This window comes from Terrapene carolina, unplaced genomic scaffold (genome assembly GCF_002925995.2).
Source record: "Terrapene carolina triunguis isolate 2854851 unplaced genomic scaffold, T_m_triunguis-2.0 Scaffold67, whole genome shotgun sequence".
Lineage (NCBI taxonomy): Eukaryota > Metazoa > Chordata > Testudines > Emydidae > Terrapene > Terrapene triunguis.
The window spans coordinates 36,345,399-36,369,043 of record NW_020664418.1 but is presented as its reverse complement, the minus strand read 5'-3'; the positions used below and the strand labels follow the sequence as shown (position 1 = coordinate 36,369,043).

Genomic DNA, 23,645 nt, shown 5'->3' with positions numbered 1-23,645 from the left:
TGTGCTGAAGAATTGCATAGCTCCAAGAATATCAGAGGTACTCGATTATACTGTAGTGCCCCAGACCAACAGACTTAATCTTGAATTTCCTGTCTCTTGCTGATTTTAGCTGAAATTCTTGTCAAAGGTTTAGTGTGAATGTAGCAGCCATGTGCACACTGTACTGGCGGTGCCGTATTTCCACACAGTAATCCTACTGGAAAATAGAAGGTCGGCCAAGTACCGCTTTTGTGGAGTAATTCCTTTAGTTGATAAGAAAATCAGCCAGCCAGCCAGCCATCTGTGATTCAGTTTGATACCTCTTAAGCAGAGGTCAGAAGTGGAGTTGGCTGTATTTTCAGTCACACTTCTTTTTTTCTTTCGCATCTGTTTACAGCAGTGAAGTAACTTATCCAGAAAAATTTTATTTAAACTTACTCTGATGCCTGGTTTAAATAGCCATGTTAACTCACTCATATTATTCTTAAAATGAGTGGTGAGCATACACTTCAGAGCAAGGAAGGCATCTTTGTGCTCATTTTAGTTACTGATCAGCTGTTTTTTTTAACTTTGCAGAAAATAATTTTCATTTTTTAGCCATTGAAACCCTAAAAATTTCAGTCTTTGCCGAAAACCAAAATATTTTCAGTTTTTTGATGAAAATACAGAAATTTTTGAAGAAAATTTAAAACTTTTTTTTTTTGTAATTTTGGGGGGATCTAAAAATCCTTCCTGATCAGCTCCATTCAGAGTACTTTACATGCATGATTCTGTCCTCCACCGTGGCTCTCTGTATCACTACTCTGGTGGTGTAGAAAGAAATGGAAATGCTTCACACAGAATCCCCCTATCTTAATGAAAATCCGTGTTGCTGCAGGAAGCAAAAGGTGCTGTAGTTTGGTAGGTAGCATTCTTCAAGTCAGTAGTGAACTAATACTTCAGCATGATGCTAGGCGACAGTGTGCTGCTGCTCTCTTTTGGGTGAAATAAGAAACCAAAGAACTGGCTTTTCAGAAGCGCCAGGGTGCTAGTCCGGATGTCCATGACAAACTTGAATCTGGGTAATTCTATTAAAATTCCCCCTGATGCTTCAGTTGTATGCAGTATTTGACTCCACAACTCTGACATTGTCTGGCAGCTATTTTAACAGTGCACAATCCATTCCAGAGGTGGTTATGTTAATGAGGGTTGAAACATTTCCTCTAAATGCATGTGGTTTGAGCCTGATTGCACTGAAGCCACTGTCAAAACTGCCATTCACCTTAGCGCAGTGGTTCCCAAACTGGGGTTCATGAACCCCTGGGAGTTCGTGAAATGTTACAGGGGGTTCTCGGTAAAATATTCCCTAATGGTGGACAGAGCTGTCCCTAGGGACCCCGGGCAGCACGGGACCAGCAGCCCAGAGCCCCTGGACTTCCAAGAGCTAAGCAGATCAAAGTAAGCATATCTATCACACTGAGGAGATTTAAATTTCAAGACTCCTTATAAGAAATGGAAAGGGAGGTGGATATTTTTTGCTGTTTTTAAAATTAAATAGTCAGCTAGTATTGTTTTTAAAGAACAAGTTTAAGCTTTGTTGTAACGTGTGTTGTTTGCTTGGACTGTTCAAGACCTGAATGCTTGTGTAGGAGGAACTCTGAGTTGGCTTCTTAAATACCTTCATACTGTTTCACATCTGATACTCCTTGATGAAACGTAGGGGCTTTGTCTTATAACAGGCTTATTCACAGTGATACAAGCTACGAAAGTGAGATCTTGGAAGAGTATTGCCGTTTTCATAAAGTAATAAAAATACTGTAATGATAAATAATAATTAATAATAGTGTGTAATAAGCTTGTCATAAAAACAAATTGTATATTTCCAAGGTCACTGCTTGTATAATTTATACTCACGCAAAGGAGAAAATCCCTGGAAATATTAATTTTTAGGAGGGGGTTTGCGAGACACGACATTTTAGTGAAAGGGGTTCACAGGTTGTTAAAGTTTGGGAACCACTGCCTTAGCGGGAACAGGATTGGGACCTTGTTGCCTGGAACTGCAACTCTTACTCACATGAAAAGTGTTTACATTAATAGTCCTGTTGCATGAGTAGGATTGAGCCCACAGTTTGCAAATAGCCTTGGGATCATTTACAACAGAAGGTATAATACAAATGTAATATATTATTATTAAAACAAAAAGACACATACGGGGAGTCAACACAGGGAACAACAGCTTAGGCATAGCCGAGAAAACTGATCTAACCTAATAAAATAAGGATTCAAAATTCCCTAGCATTTTCATCCAGTCAGATATGAAAAAATAACCGCATTTAAAAACAGACCACAGAACATTAGTCCCACTAACTCAAACCTGGGACCTCCATCACCGTTAATTGAAATTCCTGAGGACAGTGCAATCAGAATACTGCTTCAATGTGGTTTATCTCAGGCATTGTTCCTCTCCTTCATTCTTCCTTATGTTTTATAAAACGTTATGTTACTGTAATCCAAGCAAAGGGATGGCCAAAATGTTTCCTTGATCTGTGCAGTGAGTTTGTGTCATGACAATAAATGGTTATTCCCTTAACCCAGTGATACAAAGGGTCACTCTTTTTGTCTCTCCTTTTTCAGGGAGTTTTGCTATGCTTGGATATAAAGGACAGGCCAGACCCTCCTGGATTAAAATCCTTAACCAAGCTGCTAATCAGAAAGCTGCTTTTCTACAGCATTATGTTCCCTTGATGTTGAGAGAATACAAATGTTCAGCTAACTCTGCAGAGTTTTAGGATTCTTTCTGTATCTGAACCACTTACAAAACAACTCCAGAGAGGCTGGGGAAATCAGACAATTTAATCTTGCTACGTTGTTGTTGGCTTAACATCAGCCAGGCAAATCCTACAACTCACAGTGTAACTTTGGATGGTGTTGTTTTTATGGGTTTGTATCAGGCTGATGTTTTTTCACTTGTATTTTTTATAACTAATAAATATATTCTGATCTTACAAAGTGTGGGTAAAGCTTTGTTTTTCAAGTAATGCGTGGATGGAATGGTTTTGCTGGGTTGGGAGATGGTTAAAGGCCCTAAAGGCTACTTTTTCCCAAGGAAACCAGAACATACCTGCCATTTGGTACAATCCGGTGCATTCCAAAGGTGAAAATTTGCTCCTCAGAAGCATATGAGCCAGAAATGAAATTTGGCAAAGAAAAGTTCACAGTATCCAGGGAAGGAGGTGAACCTCATCAGAGGTAGGCAACCCCTCCCCTTCATTCTGCCTTTAATCTACACTCCGGAATCCAGTGACTTCCGTTCAAATCTAGGTCTGCTTTAAAATGAAAACACAAAACAAACAAGAAAAAACATCTGCCACAGCTCCTTAGATGAACTGAAGTTAATAAAATCAATGCGCATCAACAGATAAGCTCACAATAATCTTGTAATATCTTCTTTCTCATCAGGCTTATTATATACAACTGTTGTGCAATTGTTTCTATCTGTAGCTAATGACTGGTGAAATCATGTCTACTCTACTGGCAAGAAAATTTGATTAAAGGCTCCCAAGTATATGAATCGAGATAAGTTGTCCTGGTATGGTAAGGCCAGATCTTACCTTCTTCAGGTGATGCTCACATGGACTTTTCTCCTGCTGATGTCAATAGCAGTTTGGTTGTGTAAGGCAGAGTATCTGGGCCACTGCTGGCACATACGGGCTCTTTCTTTTTGGTTTTTCTTTAAATTGCTGCTTCTTGCAGTAATTAAGACATAATAGCATTGAATGGAAAGTGGGGAACAACTGGTATTGACAACCAGGTGTTGACTTATCCGGTAGTGGCTGCACTGAAATTTTGGTTAACATTGTGCTACCGATAATAACAATAAAGGAGGGGTAATTTTGAAACAATGCAGGTAAATATCTGGTTTTGACAGGTGCAGCAATCCAAAATGCTGAGAATTTTAAAAACCAATTGGACTAAAATGTGAAATGTGTTTAGATTTGTTTGACTGCTAATAATGACGGGATTGGAGAACATTTTACGGACAAACTCCTTCAGGGTATTAGACATTTATTAATTAAGGTCACATTCTAGGTGCTTCACTGATCTGGGTGATGGGCCTGATTTGAACAGCAGGTGTGTGGATGCAACAAGGAAAGGATATTATTTGGGAGGGAAAAGGTAAAATTCTACTCCCATTTGAAGTCAATGGCAAAACTCCCATTAACTTCAGGGGGCCCAGGACTTCACCAAAAGATTCCTGAGTCAGCTGCTGACTAGAGTAAACTTGCAGTGTAAACAAATGACATGATGATTTTGTTCCTATTATTACTGAGGGAATGGATTTATCTGAGATTTTACTGTGCTAGACGTCAAAAGCTGGACAAGGGCTTTTATAGTTTTAAACTGAAATTAGGGCTTCCTATGTCTACAGAGTGCATGGAGAGTTAGGTGCCAGGGGACTATTTTGGTAACCTTTGCACCCCAAAAAATAAATCAGCAATTTTTATTTGATTTCTTTTTCTTTGTTTATAAAATGGCATGTTCCTCAGTGCATTTCCTGGGAGGCAGTTGTTCATAGAACAATCAGCAGTACAGCCAGCATTTAGTGACAACTTTTTAGCAGTGTTGGCTGAGGCCAAGAACTAATGGATTGTGTCATCATCCAGACTATTTTCTCATCCCTGGGGGTTATCCTTCTAGTTTCAGATCATTGGCAGGTCAGTGATGGGGAAGCTTGCAATGCTGTTATCTTTGCTCTATGGATAGAAAGAGTGCTGGTCTCCTCAGCTGTCAATCAACACTAAATTCCCAGGAAAGCTATATAAAAGGAAAAATTAAAATTGCAGGTAAAACTGATTGTTCAAGTAATGTGTCCTTATTGTGAATTAAAGATCATGTGATCCTCCACTCAGATCAGAGAACTGATGTCCAGTGGCTAAATACTGTAATAAGAACTTAAGTGCATCCTAGGTACATGTAGCAGAATCGCTTCTCATTCCCATTCTATCTTTTCCAAATGAAGCTCTGTCACTGCAGTTGATGGACACAATTTAGGGGTTTTCTAGAGATGTGAAGATGCACTCGGCATGATTTTTTTTTTTTTTTTTTGAATGCATATGATGCAGTTCAGTGGTATGAATGAAGCACTTGATAATCTGTTGTGGAGCAGAATGAGTGTGTTGAGTGAGAGCAGCAAGAGCTTTCCCATAATTCAGTGGGGGAAATGGGACTTGCTGTATCTGCAGGTGTTTGTCAATGAACACTGCAAACAGTAATTTTTGTCATATTAGTGACACACAGTTAAAGTATAGGTTGTTTGTCTGTTTATATTCATCACCATGGTATACGAGCTCCTGTCCTGTTGGCCCAGATGATGGGTAGGTTGGAGAGCAAGATTTAGAAATGGTGCAGCATGTTTCTCAGCCCTGTTGAAACAGTTAATTGTCTGTCTAGCTGTGTGACAATTTCAGCTTCAATGAGGGGGTCAAACAGACTGAATGGAAGGGAAGATGGTTCAGAATGAAAGGCCAGGCCAGGGGCCTTCAAACTCTCCCCCTGTGTGGTCATCATGACTCCATCTTGCTTTGGCATCTCCCTTGACTGAGACTGAATGAGGTGAGTGAAATTCTGACTCAAATGATGGAGTCAGTCGTATCAGAAATGTTAATGCATAGATGTTGACATCATTTTTATACTATATGTATAAAACTTGTATACATGTATGTGAATGTAATGGCTATAAACATATCTATATGTCGCCGATGTGTGTATAAATCCATGTTAATAGATAGCCTTATAGAATTTATTTTGGATAAATTGGTAATTTTATACTAGTCCTTCTATAGAATTAACTCCACTTCTTTCCTCGGTATATTATGTAATGAGAGTGTTGCATATTAAAGCGAAGCTTTATTTCACTGGGTAGACCCATATTCTGCACTACTGCTTTGTTTCTCCTTTGAATTTTTGATACATGTGCACAAGTTATGGGCCAGGGAGGTGAGGGCTGCATTACTAATATCTGTTCTGTGCTTTGAAGACTTCACAGCTGAAACAACCAAAGAGGTTTTTACATGTTGAGGTTACTGTTTTGTTGGCTAGATTCTGGCTCTCTGCTGACTGGCTTGCATACTCACTGTCCAGCAACGTCATGCCACTGACGTGGGACCAAGCCATTGTGTTACAAAGCCTACGTGATTCAGAGCACTCCGAGTGACTTGATCTCTTGAGCCTATGAGGTAGGACACCTGAGGTGGTCAGAGAGAAACTGCCTGAGGAGAGGAGTGGAATGTGGATTCATTGCCAGAACAACAGGTAACAGAGCTTTTTTTCTGGATCATTAGCCAGACTGAGGAAGACCTTGATGAGGTTCAAAAGGTAATGTACAAAGTGATGTGATGAACTCTATGGGCCACTGGAGGAAAAGGAAGCAGGATCAAGCTCTATATGAGGTGATGAGTGTTATATAAAAATCTAGATAAGATGAGGACTGAACCCTCCAAGCAGCACTGTTAAGTCCTTTTGAACTCCTGTTATAACCTGATTCAGTTTTCTGAGGCCATAAGAGCAAGAGGCTGTGAGTTTGAGCCCCAACATTGGATCAAATCACTGATGGTACATGCTCTTTATTATCCTGGAGATTTATTTGATCATATCAGACAGGCCCAGATCCTGAATCCTAGTAGTATAACGCAGAGTCCTAAACCCAGTCTAAAGCTAACAACTGGTGAAGGAGAAGCTGGGGGAAGGAGAGTCATGTACCCAACCTTCTGAAGAATACCTTTACCTTTCCTCCCAAAATTAAGCCAAGTGGCAAGTGTCCAGGGGAAACAGGCAAGGAGCTAAGGTGAGCCAGACACAAAGAGTAAAGTGCCACAAAAGCAAAAAGAAAAATATTTGCATCCCAATGTGGAACCCTGGGTAGTGCTGTGTCACTATCCCATTGGGCTGCTGGAAACACTTTCCTTCCAGTCAGGGTAAAAGAGACTCCAAAGCTATGAACATTTAACAAAGGACACTATTTCCACCTGGACACTCAGGATACTAGAGACAAATGTTTCAAAAGCTGCTTCTAAATTTCAATGGCGCATGCACTAAAAACCGCATATATGAGTGTGCGGGTGCAAATGAAGAGGCTGGCTTAGACCTCTTCAAAACTTGGCCCCATTTGTCCAGGGAACTTAGCTGTATTTGCAAAAAATGCTGTGCTGCATCTTAGCAAATGTGTAAATGCACCCACCTCCAAATGCAGCCAATATGCGCATTACATTATGCCACCAATTGCCAGTCTGAGACAACTGGCCATCTTCTGAGTAATACACAAAGGCTTTCCTTCTCCTTTATTTGCAAAGGGTAACATTTTTTTAAACCACCTAAGTCTCATTGACTTTGTGAGACGTAGCCTCCTTCATGCCTAAATCACTTTTGAAAGTGGGACTTAGGCTTCTAAATGACCTAGATGTTTTGAAAAATGCTATCCAAAACTTTAGAGGCCTGTGGGTCTGATTCTATGAAGTGCTGACCTTCTTCAACTTCCACTGAAATTGGTAGGAGATAAAAGCACTCAGCACCTCTCAGGATCTGCTTGGAGGAATCAGAATGAAAGAACTTGCAGCAAGTATTACATAGAGAGGAACTGAACTAAATCCCCTTCCCATTGGGGGAAAATGTTAGATAAATTGATAGGGAATCCAGGTTGAGAGAGAGTGGTCAGGTTCTGTTTCTGGCTCAAGTATTAAGCCAATTGTAAAGAATGATTGGTTCAACTATTCTACTTCAAGATCATCACCTTTATTTGGTTCCCTTTTCCCTTGCCTCGTCACAAAAATCTGCCTAATGTGCAGATGGCAAAAACAACATCAGACTCATGGACAGTACCATTTAAGATTTAACAATGATGCATTTATGTCACTGGGGCTAAGGTTGTGCAAGCATTTGAATTGGAAATCCCTGGATATGTGTTTGCATGGTGTCAGGGCTGGATCAAGGCTTTTAAATAATTACAGAAATGTACTAGCAGCAGGGCTGGCTCTAACTTTTTTGCTGCCCCAAGCAAAAAAAAAAGAGCGCTGCCCCGCCGAAACACCCCCACCCCCAAGCGCCACGCTGCCCCGCCGTAACACCCCCCCCCCCAGCGCCGCGCCACCGAAACACCCCCGAGCACCATGCCTCGCCGCCGAAACACAAACAACCCACCCCCCCGAGCGCCGCCTGGCCGAAACCAAAACAACAACAACCCCCAAGTGCCCCCCGCCACTCCAAGATTGGCTGCCCCTTACAAGGTGCCACCTCAAGCATGTGCTTGGTCGGCTGGCGCCTGGAGCCGGCCCTGACTAGCAGCCTGCTGTGCGATGGTTCACCCTAGCTCAGGAATGTCAGTGTAAAGAAAGGCAGATGCATCCAAGGTGAAGAAAGCCAAATGTACTTGTCAAGTCAGTTTTCCCAGCTTGAGTTAAGATGTGAAATGGCCTGTTACAGGCACAGAGCAATGTTCTCTCAGCATAGGGAATGTGAACTGTCGTCACAAGTGTGATGGCAGTAAAAGGACAGCACAGGCGCTAATTAAACCTCCCATTCCTTTCTCAGAAATCAGCCCAGAGCGCTTTGCATCTGAACAAGGAAGCTTCCAATGCACTTTTGAACTGGCCACCAAAACACTGAAATCTAAATATGGGCTCAGACGAATCTTTCCTAGTATAACGAAAGCTCCAGTTTTCACTAAGCACAGCATGCAGTGGGACACACAATCTGGTGGTGATGTCTCTCTGATATCACTCAGCTTGGCAATTCCATTAAAAGAAACACCAAATCACCATCTCTTTTATCTCCCTTTAAGTATGTGTACTGTTCTGTGCAGATCTGCACTGTGGACCATTGATCTTACAAAGAGATTCTAGAGTAGCTAAGGAGCTATATACTTTCCCATGACCATTTTCTGTTCTAGTTTATAAAGGTTCTTCCTTGACTTCAGTGTGAGAAGGCTCAGGCCCATAGGCCAAAATTTTCATAAGTGACTACTAGTGACTTCAGGTGTCCCCAGCCATTTTTGGATGCCTACCTTCAGACACCCTAAAGGAGCTTCACTTTCAGAAAGTGTTTGAGGACCCACATTCTAAAGATCAGCCCCATTCCAGGTGTATAGTATTGGCTCCCAGAATCTGAGGTATCCATAATCAGGAGTCACTTCTGAAAATCTTGGCCAGGGTGTCTAGGCTACTAAATAACTATCTACCTATCTTGGTACTTCTGTGTCTTCAGCATTGTAGTAATAACTGAATACCTCATAATCAGTAATGAATACTATCCTCACAATACCCCTGTGAGGAAGGGAAATGTCATTTATCCCCATTTTACAGAGGGGAACTGAGGCACAGAAAGACTAAATGACTTGCCCAGGATCATGTAGGAAATCCGTTATTGAGTCAGAAATTTAACCCCAATCTCCTGAGTCCCAGTCCAGCGTCCTACCCCTTATACTGTGAGAGGAGAGAAAAGAAAGGGAGCTCTCCTGTTTAAATGCTTGCCATTTCTGCCCATTTTCCACTTTCCAGTTAGTGTGGAGATTACAGGCTTCTCTTTCAACTGAGCACGTCCCTCTACATTGTTACCCGTTTAATAGCACCAAAGACATCTGTAACGCGAAATGGCTTTCAGTGTTCTTTGCAGTCATCAGTCAGCTTGGGCTATTACCTTGACAACCACGAGATGTACCTGTGAGAAGAAGAGTAATTCTCCCTTTCCCCCACCTACGCCCCGCTGACTGAGGAACTTTAGGGAGCCCACACTTATGATTTCATTATGAATTTTTTAAAATCTCAAGCTGTCTTTAAATGTATGTTTACATTTACCCACCAGCACCATCTGTTCTGTGTCTGCTTCAGCATAAAACTACGAGGAACTAGATAGATCGGGGGCTCCTTTTTACAGCATCCTTTAATGCTTTCTAGTGCATTATGACTATTGACACCTGCAGTAGCAGCCGTCTAAGCATTGACTAATGGCTTCCTGTATCTACTTTTAGCATTGTCTGCTAATATTCACTCTTTTTGAAATGATTCCCAGCTGTTGGATCCTTCCAAAGAGTGTGTCTTGCCAGACTTAGGGATATGAATCCCACTCACAATTGCCAGGTGGCTTTTAACGGCTAAATGAAAAAGCTTTTCTCACCCAACGGAGAATTTGCGGATGGAGTTTGAGAAACATTCAAGATTTATTTAGAAGGATTCTTTCACGGCCCTTACACTTTCAGAGCATTTGAATAAATATGGCCATTTGTTGACAGAAATTATTACATCATAGTTTAACTTAATAATATGGCGTCTGTTCAAGTAAGCTGTAGCTTGATTGCTTTATTCCCACATGACTCTAAGCTAACAACAACCCATTTGCAGCAGGAACTGTTCTGAAGCCCTCCCTCATGGAAGGCATGAATGGAAAGTCATTTTCCCGTTCTTAATTTTTTTTTTTATTGTTTGACTCTAGCGCTTGTGAAAGGTGTTGAACTGACACCCACGGAATCTGAGATCTGCTTATCCCCAGAACAGGAACCGTATTTTTCTCACATGGCTCTGTCAGTGTAACTCAAATCTGGCCCAGCAGAGGCACTGTTCGTAGTGGGAGCGGAACTTGTTCTCCTTGGCCTCTCTGGGACATCCAACAAGGATGCCAGTTTGTACTAACAGTGATAGTGAACACTGGGAACTGAACTGAGCCCCCTTCCATTGAGCCAGAGAACAGGGAAGAGCTTGTTTTAACCACAGCAGTTTAGATTCTGCAGAAGTTATTTGGGCCCAACACAAAAGTGGCATCTCCAAAAATATCTACATTTTAAATGTTGTTGTATTCTTGGTCCACACCATGCTGTGCAAGCTTGAGGACAAAGCCATTTGGCACTGGCTGGCAGTAAACCGTAGCTGTTGTCTCCAAAGGAAGCAAGGACCAGAGGAAGTGACCACTGTCCTTGCATTCTGGCAAAGAAATTTCTTTACTACCCAATAATGAGATAGAAAATGCCTGCTATCACTGTCAAACTTCATACCTTTTGTATCTAACCAATGTGTTATAAATAAAAGACCAAACCATTCGTTTTAGAAAGTGTATGCCTTCAAACAAAACTGATGTGCCTCAGTCATCGTTACAAAATCGCTTTCACATGCACTGCTATACTGCGGTATCACAGCAGCGCAGTTTGTGCTTATACCTAAAATAGACAATACCTACCCTATTTCAAATCAGATTGTGTAATAACGGTGGACAAATGTTGACTTTTTAATGGTCACTGTTGTACTTCAATAACACTTACTATAACATTATTGGCTTATCAAATGTTGACACTGTTAAATGGTCAGACACATGCTGCTTAGTTCTGACCACAATCGTATTGAATGGTTACTACTCACTGAAAATGTGCATCATTCAGAGATTAAGCCATTACTGAGTAGAGCTAGGCACAAAATAGATTTCCCATTTTGCAGCAAATTCCATGATTTTGAAATTTCACCAGTTCCAAAATGGAATGAATTTTTTTTTTTTTAATTTCCAGAAAAATGAAATTCTGAAAAATGTCATGTTTTTTAGACACTTGGGACATTCCGTTTTGATAAAATGGAAATATTTCATTTTAATTTTGACTTTTTAACTTTCTTCAAACTGTTTTTATATAAAAACACTATTTCATTTGAAAAAGTCATTTTGAAATGAAAAATCAAAGTGTTTGATACTGAAAATGCCAAAACAGGATGTTTCAACATTATTGAAATGCTTCACTTCATCTTTTTAACAAAATTTTGTCAAAGTTGGCATATTCTTCAAAGCATTTTGATGAAAATGACATTTTTGGTTTTGGTTTTTTTTGGAGGGGGGTGGGAAGGTTTGATGACTAAATTCAGACCAGCACTATTACTATGTGTATTGCTTTTTCTCTACTATCCTGCAATATCCTTTTTAGCACTGAGTATCACGTGGCAGGCTGTCTGTATTGTCACTCATGGATAGACTGTTGCTTTCACTCAGTGGGCATGAGCCATGTGACCAGCAATCCTCATGTCACTATGCCCTACAACTGTACAAGCAAACTTATTTCCTGTTGGGATGTTTCTTGACAAATTTGGTTGTAATGCTACTTTTAATACAATGCCCCAAATTTCATGGCAATACGTTTTGGGTAAGTAGTTGTAATTAAAATTTTACCATTTACATGCACCGTGCGGACACCTCCTGTATTTATTTCAGCTGTGGAATTTGTTCCAGACTAAATCTTGGTTTTTTTAATTACAAGAGGATAAGTACAATAATTGAAGTTTTCTTAGGTAAGAAATTGGAGCTCCCCAGAGTTATACAGGTAAAAACAATAAAAGATAACTCCAAACCAATGTGATTTTTCTAAACAAATATTTGACACTGTATTACTTTGCAATATGAACAGGTTCCTTGTGTCTGCATAGGGAGGTTTATTTAATTTGGAAAAGAACCTAATGGTCTTATTTGCAACCAAACATTGTGTTTGAAGAGACTGCCCTCAAGATGCTCACACAACTATCAGCAGGAGCGCCGCCAGCTTTTCTCCCGCCCTAGGTGGCGGAAGGTCCCGCCCCGAAATGCCGCCCCCCACAGAGGCGGTGGAAGGTCCCACCGCCGAAATACCGCCGCGGTCGCCGCCCCCCCAAATTGTAGCGCCCTAGCCGACTGCCTAGGTCACCTAATGGGTTGCGCCTGCCCTGACTATCAGTGACTTTAAAAGCAGATGTATGTAAATACGAAGAGGAGCCTAAACTGATGTATGTTGACATACAGAAGAACCCTATGGATATAAGAGACCAATGAACAATCTGTCTAATCATATGCTGACTCTGTATTAGGTTATAACCATTATATGGCCATATGGATTACAAACAAGTTTCTTTAAAAGTCCATCACTACAGAATTGCACAATAAAATGTAATGGCTCCAAGGACTATACTGGTTAAAGAATATGGATTTTAAACAATGCCTTACAAATACATACGAGTGAACATTTTACATAAGTAGTATGCACAGAAGTACATAACCCTTGACCTCCGTGGGACTATTCATGTCCATGAACTCTCACCAGCATGAGGCAGAGTTGCATAATCAGGCCCTTTAGCATATGGGCTATAATCACAGTAATCCTAGACACAGTGGGATTACTTAAGGACTCCAGCCCACTCCAAATCTAAATTTCATGGCACTGAAGCTAGATCTTCATGGGGGAAATTTCTAAAAGCATCCTTTAGCTTTGCTCCCAGAATTGCAATTTGGAGTGACTGAGCACCCAAAAGTCCAGAAGGTGCAGATTCAAAACTGCAACTGTGAGCACAGGTCAGAATTTTGGGATGCACAGAACATGGTTGCAAAGAGTTCATGCCCAGAACACAGGCATGCAGTTTAAGGTACTCACATTGAGGCCACTCTGAAAATTTGATCCTGTGTTGTTTTCATTTTTTGTGGGGGGGTGGGAGGGGTGTTGCACATGTGAGTATGCAGCCATCCACAGTCCTGATACCATATGTGTTTATACTGCATTCCTAAGAAGTTTCCTGTCACATGTTGTGATTTCCTTCTGTGTACATGTTTGAATATCTGAATATTAAACCTAACAAAGGGGAATATGTTGGGTGGGGGGTGTTCTTGTTAGAGAAGAACAGGAAAACAAGTCAAGAGGGGTGAAAAATGAAGGCCTGCTTAGTCAGAAAACAGGATGTAACCCTTTCTCCGTGTCATGTGTAACTTTTGCTTAAAATATGCTTGAGTTGACAAAGATCTAATTCCTGCCTCGGTGTTCTTTGTCACAGGTCTCCACAGAACTAAGAATACTGAAAGCAGCCTCCCTTCCCAGGATGGACCTGGTCATCAGTTTTGTTTCTCTTCTATTTGTAATCTCTTCTGTACGCACAGGTAAGTTTCCAGCCAACAGAAGGTATATAAATAACAACAGTATTTGTAACTCGGGAAAGTGCAGCTGTAGGTCAGGTGTCTTTTCAGTCCTTAATCCAGTGTCTGCAGGGAGCTTATAGCACAAGCAATGTGGGGAAATACATAACAGGATTCATTTCCCAAGTTTCCCAGCCTCCCTAGTTTAGAGCAGCTTCGTTCAAGGCAAAGGGAGAAACTACTAAGCAGTTGAAAATGCTCTGTGAAGTGAAGAAGCTGAATAAGCCAAGTTTATAAAATAGCCCAAGAGCTGTCGTTCTGAGATGTGCTTTGAGCATTTTATTGCATTGTCCTAGCTCCGCCCTTGTGGCTAGAACATCAGAAATTATGGGGAGAGCAAAAAGCCATCCTGTCCCGGGATGGTTCCTCAGTCCTTCTCTGGATCTTGCTGATAAAAGTAAAAGCATTTCATGCATTATGTTCGGCCTCTCCAAGTTACATCTCTCCTCACTGTGGTATTCTCTATATTCTAAGTATGGCTGATTTGTTTCTGACTTTTTTTAATCCTCCCTAATTTAACCCCCAAAGCCATCATTAAGCAACATGAAGTACACTGTCATTGCTGTGCTTAGGGAATTTTAGACACAAAAGGAAACGTAGCTAATTCTGCAGAGTGCCCTGAAGGGGAGCTGGCATCTGAGTGCAAAAAGACCAGGAGATTCATAGATAAGACTGACATTTCATCTGTGATGAAGTAAATGGGTACTAGAGAGCCAGTTAACCCTTTAGCTGTTTCAGTCCTTCTATGGCTGGCAATGGATGTCTTGATGGAGAACACCAACTAGGATTGGACTGTAGAGTTTCTCCACTGCTCCTGGTATGGATGAGTTAAGAAAGGAGCTTGGATCTTTAACTTTGAATTATCCTGGCTTTTGCTAATTTAAATCCAAGTCATAAGAGTAAATCCCCTCCCCCTAACCTCTGTCAACTTCTCTGCCTGTCGTTAGACTATGAATTCCTCAGGGCTGGTGTTGTCTTTCCTTGAATGTTGGGAAAACACCCATGATAAACTAATAATCATAATGAGCTGGCTTTTACCCATCCAACTTAGCCCGTTTGGAAGATTACACCTTTCGATTTGATTCAAATGTCAATGTCTGTGATTGATTTTTATAATCTCGATGTGAGCACACTTCCAATTATTCTTGTCCCTCTTAGAACCCTTGATCATTTCTTTTGACAGTGGTTGTCTATTTAAATTAGTGTTATTTTCAGGCTTCTGCTTACAATGCAAGTTCCATCTACTGCCTGAATTATTTCTTTTTCAGGCTACTCTTATTGATTCTATACATCTCCCAGTAGAGATCAGGAGCCTGAGTCTGATCTTTTCTCTTCCAGTGTAAATCGGGAGGAATACCTTTTATACCAATGGGATCACTCCAGTTTGAAACTGGTGCACATATTTGATTTGAGCCCTCGATATTTTTCAGTGTTTGAATCACGCTCAACAGTTATTAGCATTCTTTGACGTGATCCTTGCATTTCTATGTAAAGAACTTATGTAGAGCCAGAACACATGTTGCACACATGAAATGTCATTTGCTACCCTGGATAACTGGTCCTGTGGAGTCTCAATAGAGGATACAGAGGGTCCTGTGGCACCTTTGAGACTAACAGAAGTATTGGGAGCATAAGCTTTCGTGGGTAAGAACCTCACTTCTTCAGATGCAAGAAGTGAGGTTCTTACCCACGAAAGCTTATGCTCCCAATACTTCTGTTAGTCTCAAAGGTGCCACAGGACCCTCTGTTGCTTTTTACAGATTCAGACTAACACGGCTACCCCTCTGATACTCAATAGAGGATGTCCTTAAGAGACACCAAACCAGTGGTTGATCCAATTCTATTGTTTTCTTAAGAGTTGGAGTTGATTTGGAATCTGACAGGAAACTCAATGCAGATGGACAGATTTTGTTCATGATGTTACAGAATTCCAATTGTCCTTCTGGTTTTCTAGTGGCAAAAGAATACAGAATATATAGCTCCCTAACTGTCACAGTATTTCTTGATGTCAGCACTAGAACATCTTGACAGTGAGAGAGTCTTAAACATGATCACATTGGGCGAAGTTCCAAGAGCTGATGAGAACCTGCAACTCCCATTGATGGGAAAAGGTTCATTGTTTAAACTCCCATTGTCCTCAATCTTCTTTAATTAGGAAGTTTTTAACCATCATGAAACACACACACACACACACACACCCCTTGTTGAACTAGAGTAGATGTGGGGCTAATGTGTTGGGTAAGATTAAAGCAGATAAGATATTTATCTTAAATACTTATCACATGAGATGCCCTTGGGTTTGGTGCATGAGCACAGTTGAGATGTGTGTGGAGACCAATGATGTGCAACCCTCGGGAGGGTGGATCCTTCTCTTTTGTCTGAAAGATATAATGAAGCTAACCATTCTCTCATGAGATTTCTAGCTTTTCCTGGCTTTGGTCAGACTGGAATCTCCCTGAGAACTATCCTGTTATGGTATTTAAACCACTCATGCTTCCAATCCCAGTTGAAGAGTAAAGATTGTAGAAGTGTATAGCTTTTTCCCCCCTTTAAGTTTACCAGACCTCACAGGTATTGTTTGGCATTAGCTCGTGTTTAGGTGATGGTTCAGGTTGGGTCTTATTTTCTCCATTTTCATTTGCTCCCCAGAGCAGACACCTTTGTGCAGCTAGTGACAGACTGCTCACATTATAGCTGGACATTGACAGGCAGAGCTGTAACATTAAAGGCAAAATCCTCCCCTTTTCTCTACTGCTATCTTGATGCAGTGATACCAGTGATGTTTTGCTGTGCAGGGTAGTAAGGTTTTTTGTGCTTCCTGACTCCAGCAGAGCATGGAGTAACAGTCTCAAGTTGCAGTAGGGGAGGTTTAGGTTGGATATTAGGAAAAAATTTTTCACTAGGAGGGTGGTGAAGCACTGGAATGGGTTAGCTAGGGAGGTGGCAGAATCTCCTTCTTTAGAGGTTTTTAAGGTCAGGCTTGACAAAGCCCTGGCTGGGATGATTTAGTTGCAGATTGGTCCTGCTTTGAGCAGGGGGTTGGACTAGATGACCTCCTGAGGTCCCTTCCAACCCTGATATTCTATGATTCTATGTTCCCAAAGTTATCGTTCATTTTCCTTTTATCATGACCCAAATACAGTCCAATCAAGGTGGGACATATTTGCATTTCAGGGAAGAGGCATCCTCTTTGAATGTAATTTATCGAGCAAGACAGCGTCAAGGGCATAGATGTGACATTTTCTTTCTTGAGTGAAGCCAGGATAACTTTATCATCTTCCTTCATCTCTGTCAGCAGAAGCAGACTCAACGTGTCCTGATCAGGATCCTGAGCTGGGACCCTGGAACGCTGGTCATGATGAAGATCAACACATTGAAATCAGCAAAGGCAGGAAGCTCCTTCTCTCTTCCTCTGCGACCGTCCACTCTATCCACATCACAGATGGAGGTAAATCCTTCTGCCAGCCTGAGAGCCAAGCCAGGGGACAAGGGTTCTCCATTACGTCTACTTAGATCAGCACATATGGCACAGGGACAGCTTCCTCCAGGGTGCTCCGAGGTAGAGCAAATATTGGATAATGCCAACTTCAATTTCATACCAGGGTGGGTGGTGATAGGGATGATATCAGCTCTGGGCAGCTAAGAGTAGCTTGTTTGGTGTCTTCTCTGGAAAATTTACAAAAGTACATCAACTTGCTTAATAGTTCTGGTCCTACAATTTCCTTTGTAAACCCTATCCTAGTAATTCGCTGTACAGATAATGTCATAATGAAGCAACGATATTCTTAGGGTCTCAGGACAAGGCAGATATGTGTTTACTCTTTGTCTGGAAGGGCAGTATCCTATTTTGTTGCTGATGACTGCTAGTATTAAGCGCTTTTATTCAGCATTAACTCGTAAGTCCTTGTGCAGTCTCCTATTCAGTCCTTCTCCATGCAAAACTCCACTGACTTCAGTGAGAGTTTGCCTGAGTAAAAGCCAAATAAACACTTTAGGATCTGGCCCTAAAGCAGCTTTGAGGAATATGTTTGGCATTTCTCTCTGATGTAATTGGGAAAGTTGGCCCTGCCTTTTGCACAATAGCGCCAGTAACTCTTGCTGTGTTTTAAAACTTCATACCATTATTTTTTGCTTAGGAAAACTGGTAATTAAAGACAATACACAGCCTATAGTTTTGCGAACTCGACATATATTGATTGAAAATGGAGGAGAGCTACATATCGGCAGTGAGCTATGTCCATACCAAAGTAATGTGACGATCATCTTATACGGGCGGTATGTAACTAAAGAACATGAATCCCCTAACTTAGTGCTGGATCTCTGTATTACATGTTCCCTTTCACAACGCAGAGATACAAAATAATAATCACAATTAAGGTTTCACTGACATTAAACATAAATCACTCATGCAAACAATGCTTTGTGAGTGGGGCTTCTTGGCATATTGAGCTAATTAACTTTACAAAACAAAAAGAGAAACTTTGGGACCTGGTTTTGAGTCCTGTTTGACCTATCACAAAACTGCCACATATTTCACCACCAATTGATCTCATTAGCTGTCTTGCTCAAGAGATTTTGTAGCCTATCCATTCTTTCAAATGTTTTAAAGTCACAGGAAAAAAGGCCCAACGTTTCCATTATTTTCTTGCAGTTACCTTGGTCTGAAAATTTTCATGCCTAAATTTCTTTCCTTCTTATGAGAGAGAGAGAGGGGGGTGTGGCAGGTGTCCCTGATGTACTGGGGTACCACTGAGCCTGCCGGTTCCACCAGTCTGGGTTCCGTTACACTGCCCTGCTGAGCCAGGCTCTCAAACCTCCTCCAGCACACTCGCAGGTAGGGCCACAGCCAGCTGCAGAAAGACATAGACACTGCATGGGAAGACTCAGCTCGGCAATTCCCCAGCACTCAATGCACACCCCCTCTGGAGTGTAAACCCAATTGCATTGTCTTGCGCGGCACAGAAATCTGTAGTTTAAGCTCATGAAATTCACTCCCTCTCTCAACGTGGAGGAAGATCTGCACAGCTTTTTGCCCCCCAGTTATGAATTGCACACACTGGTTTATAGAAACCAAAAACAAATTTATTAACTACAAAGGATAGATTTTAAGTGATTATAAGGCATAGCAAACAGATCAAAGCAGATTACTGAGCAAATAAAGCAAACACGCAAACTAAGCTTAATCCACTAAAGAAACTGGCTACAAGTAGTAATTTCTCACCCTAAATGTTGTTTTAAGCAGGTTGCAGAGTTTCTTGTAGACAAACTGCTCTTGCTTGCAGCTTAGAACTCCAGGTATTCCTTTCAAAGGCCTTCTAGCCTGGGTCCAGTCCTTTCTTCCCCAGATCAGTCTTAGGTGTTTTCAGCAGTCATCTTGGGCAGGGATTCAGTGAAGAACAGACCTAGATTAACTCACTTCCCTGCCTTAAATGGGATTTACATATGGCAGGAATCCTTTGTTTCCCCGCTTGGCCCCCACCACTATTAGTGGAAAAATACTAGTGGGCCAAGATGGGGTCCAATACCAGGTGACATGATCACATGACCTTGCAGTGTCAAAGCAGCATCCCAGGAAGCTTCTCAGGAAAGTGGGAGATTAGCATCTTCAGAGTCCTATTGTTCTCCCTAATGGCCCATCCAGGCTGATTGCCTACTGTCTGGTGGGCGTTCCCCAGGTGTAAACACAGTTGTAATTGTTACATAGGCAATATTCTTAACTTCAGATACAGAAATGATACATGCATACAAATAGGATAATCATAGTCCGGACATCATAACCTTTCCAGTGATACCTCACATGATCCATCTTACATAAAACATATCTTAGTTATGCCATGTTCATATCCTAACACTATCTCTATGAAGAATATGGGGCGTAGTGTCACAAGAGGTAATTCAGTCAAAGAAATAGACTTCACTTCTGTGCAAAGTGCTCTAATGTTTCAAGTTGGTAAATATTACTTTCTATTCGCTCAGGCCTGATTGATACACAGCTTTTGTACTGATATAACTACTTCAGCTAGGGATGTGGTTTGCTTTTAAAAAAAAAATAGTTCTACAGTTACAACCGCTAGTGTGCATGTGGCTATACCAGCATAGCATATTCCCCTTCCCATATGGGAAAAGCTATCCTTGTGTAAGCCCATTTATACCAAGATAACTGTATCCACACTAGGTGTGTTGTACTGCTTTCCTACCAGTACAACTTTTGTGTATCGACAAGCCTCCAAAGTGGAATGTCCATAGTAATCTAAAAGAACAACAAACTAGTGATAATGAGTCAGCTGCCATGTCTGTCCTAAATTGTCTCTGACCCCTGTTGTTAGTGTTATTTCAGACAAAGAATTTATTTTCTATAGAGTCCCAGCATTTTGCATTCCTTAGGATCTCTTGAAAGAAATACATTCTAAACCTGTTGCTTCCTCGCCTGTTGGGCAGTGCCAGCACTTGGTGGGAGGCTTCGTGTTGGCTTGATAGTAAAATATTCTAATTCATATGTGTGTATTATTTTTTGCCCTACAGAGCAGATGATGGCATCCAGCCAGACGCTGACTTTGGGCAAAAATATATTGGAGTCAGTCAAGGTGGAACCCTTGAGATCCATGGTGAGAAAAAGTTGTCCTGGACTTTTCTAAACAAGACTCTCCACCCTGGTGGCATGGAAGAAGGTGGCTACTACTTTGAAAGGAGCTGGGGGCATCGAGGTGTCATTGTCCATGTTATTGACCCAAAAACAGGGGCAGTCGTCCATTCAGATCGGTGAGTCAGTTTAGAGCCATCTGTATCTGGGAACTTTTGACATTACCTTGAAGGCAGCATCACTGTCAGATCAGAGACAGGCAAAGGGAATTTCCAGGGACAGATTTATGTAGGTCTCATTGTATGCCTCACTATAGCTCTTTTCAATTCCGTAGTCTCCATAACCAAATTAGGGCCCAATCCTGCAAGATGATGAATGACTTCAACTCCCTGCAAAGTCAGCAAGAGTAGACGGTGCTCAGCACCTTGCAGGATCAGGCCCTTAATGTGGATCAAAGACAGTTGTATCATGGAGTCCTTAGGTTTTTCTGGGCAGTTTATCCAGAAACTTCCTTTCTGATGGGTCATTAGCAAGTACTAGATTTATGACATACAAAATTATTATTATGTATATGTTTTGTGGTAGTTCCTAGGAACCTTAGTCATGCACCAGGACCCTATTGTGCTGAGAGCTGTAAAACCCAGAACAAAAAGATGGATCGGGCCCCAGCAAGCTTACAATCTAAGCAAACTGGTATCCTAACCAGGCCCTGAAGAACTGCCTCAGGCAAACCTCTCATTGACTTCAAAGGGGATGCAGAGCTGCTGGCTGGATTCCAACTGAAGCAGCACTGTAGTCTCACACCAGAAATAAGTGATGCTTTTTTCCTTGTGCTCACTTCAATCAAATTTGGGTCCCTTCTCTGAGGAAACGTTACCACGAATTAAGACAATTAACAGTTTTAAATATTTGAAGCTTTAAAAATGTTTATGAAGAACTGCTGATTGTAGGGGTTTTCATCTGAGAGCTAGGGTTTTTTTAAAATACAGGCATGCATCTTATTTCTAATCCGGTGTTACAAAAGGAAATAACTGCACAGTAAGTAATGTATTACTCCGGTAGTGGCAGGCTTTTTTTAACTAGGATAAAAAACAATCAAGCAAACAAAGCACCCAACAACAACAAACAAAACACCATCCTAGAAAGTATATCAGTAAGAAAAAAAAAATCTTTTTCTCTTTTCCTACATACATACCTACTTTTTTCACCTGCCACTATTTCTCAAACGGGATGGTTATTGTTACAGTTTTGCTGTTTCATTATCTAGATCTTAGGCAATTCTCTGAATTAGTTTTATGGCAAACCATAATGTATTCTTTTAAACAAACCAGTATAATAATCATTCCATTTCATTATACTATTAAGTAACACCTTTGCAAGGGATGATGTATAATGGTATCTGTAGCAATACAAACATGTAGATCTCTCTCTATAATACCGATTTTTAACCAGAGGGAATATAGAGAAGGTATGATGCTCCCAGGTGTAAATGCTTCTTTTCTTTCCTTTAGGTTTGATACCTACAAACTGAAAGGGGAAAGTGCCCGTCTTGTCCAGTATTTGAGAGCAATTGACAATGGCATGATCCTGTCAATAGCAGTGAATGATGAAGGATCTAGAAACTTGGATGACTCAGCCAGGAAAGCAATGACCAAACTGGGCAGCAAGCATTTCCTCCATCTTGGGTTCAGGTATGTGCCTATCCTGCCAGTTCTGCCAGCACAGAGCACTTATTATGCTTTTCATATACCCAGATAATTCTACTCTCTCAAAGGCACAACGTTCTTTCACACTGTGAAATTTTTTCCCTTTTTTCTGTGCAAACTTTTAGCAGTTAATTAAATAGCCTAAGATGCATTCAGTGTCTATGTTGGGCATTTTTATTAGGAGATTGAGGGAATAACACATGATTCACATTAAAAGGCATGTATTTTTCCATGATAACCCCACAAGTTTTCCATTCCTGTTTGTTTCCATGCCATACCCTAGAGATTTAAGATGTATGTATAAATCTATCCAGTGTACTGAATATACATAGCGTTCTCTTGGGTAAACAAACTTTAGGGCTAGTGTAACAGACATATAGCCCTGGCTAAATGCATAGACAGACATTCTGGAAAATATATTATATAACTAATCAAATGTATATTTGGGATTTGTGCAGCACATAATTTAGTATGCATTATATTTACCCTGTAGACTGTAAAAGTCCTTTGGCCAATATACAGTATATGTTGGCACACATATTGTTTTAGAGAATATGTACTATTTGCCCAGTTGGAGTCCTAGTTTATCACGTTGCTCTGCATTTTTAAAAAGTGGTTGTTGGTTACCCAATAGGTCATAGTCTATGTAAAGTCTGGAGGAGTCATTGTGGACCATTTTTAAAAATTCCTTCAAAAACAGAGCCAAAGGCCAATCTTTGTGAACATGTGTGTGACCATTAGGCACCTGCAGATGGAGAACATTTTCATTCTGGTATATAAGGAAACTTAGCCGTGAGAGTCCCTTACCTGTTACAGGGAATTGGTTGCACTGCATTGAGAATTCCTAATGAAATAACCTAGCCTGCAAAAAAATAGGACAAAAACTGAACAAACAAAAAAAATCCCCAGTATTTCCTCCCAGATACCCACAGTCCATGTTATGGCCCAATGGCCTGCCAGATTTCTGCTTCTGTAATTCTAGTTTTGAGACATGGAAAGAGACTTTGAAAATCCTACATCTTTTTTCCAATCCTGCAATGGGGAAAGTTTTTTTTTTTTTTTTTTTTTTTCATAATTTTGGTGAAACTGCTCCTGGTATTTTTATCCAACAGTGGCATTTTAATGTTAGTTTCCAGCTCCTTTACAATAGGTACTTTGAATGGAAATGCCTAGAGAATATGATTCATCGTGTTATGACTCAGCTCTGCCATGAACTAGCAGTTGCCATCTAAAAGCGAACACTTGCCACGCTGCTACTTGAGCTACTGCAGCATTTTTCTATATTTTAGAATAGGAAACAGTGGGGCCAACTCAGATATTTCTTGGGTAAGAGGGCAACTTCTCCTTCCCCCTGCCTCACTGGCTGGAACTCATTCCAGTGCCCACTCATCCCCCCCCCTCCCCCCCGGGACCAGTGGCGGATTAATAATTTTGCCACAGCTGTCTCGCGGCGC

General features: G+C 41.1%; 2 protein-coding genes across 5 annotated transcripts in view; both read left to right on the top strand.

Moving 5' to 3' along the window:
• The window catches only part of LOC112102567 (cell surface hyaluronidase-like), a 74,689-nt gene extending 71,726 nt beyond the window's left edge, over positions 1 to 2,963 (top strand). For all 3 annotated transcript variants that reach the window (XM_024193929.2, XM_029910718.1, XM_024193928.2), the window contains exon 25: positions 2,593 to 2,963. In XM_024193929.2, the coding sequence (XP_024049697.1) occupies positions 2,593 to 2,747 (155 nt within the window). In that variant the 3' untranslated portion in view covers positions 2,748 to 2,963. The remainder of the gene's footprint in view (positions 1 to 2,592) is intronic.
• Positions 1 to 23,645, top strand: part of CEMIP (cell migration inducing hyaluronidase 1) — a 150,362-nt gene that overhangs the window by 67,397 nt on the left and 59,320 nt on the right. Inside the window, exons 2-6 of one of the 2 annotated variants that reach the window (XM_026648324.2) lie at positions 13,767 to 13,869; positions 17,204 to 17,353; positions 18,042 to 18,180; positions 20,428 to 20,664; positions 21,997 to 22,176. In XM_026648324.2, coding sequence (XP_026504109.1) covers positions 13,812 to 13,869; positions 17,204 to 17,353; positions 18,042 to 18,180; positions 20,428 to 20,664; positions 21,997 to 22,176 — 764 coding nt within the window. In that variant the 5' untranslated portion in view covers positions 13,767 to 13,811. Of the gene's footprint in view, positions 1 to 13,766; positions 13,870 to 17,200; positions 17,354 to 18,041; positions 18,181 to 20,427; positions 20,665 to 21,996; positions 22,177 to 23,645 lie in introns of both variants that reach the window. The other variant, XM_026648323.2, reaches the window with a different exon arrangement.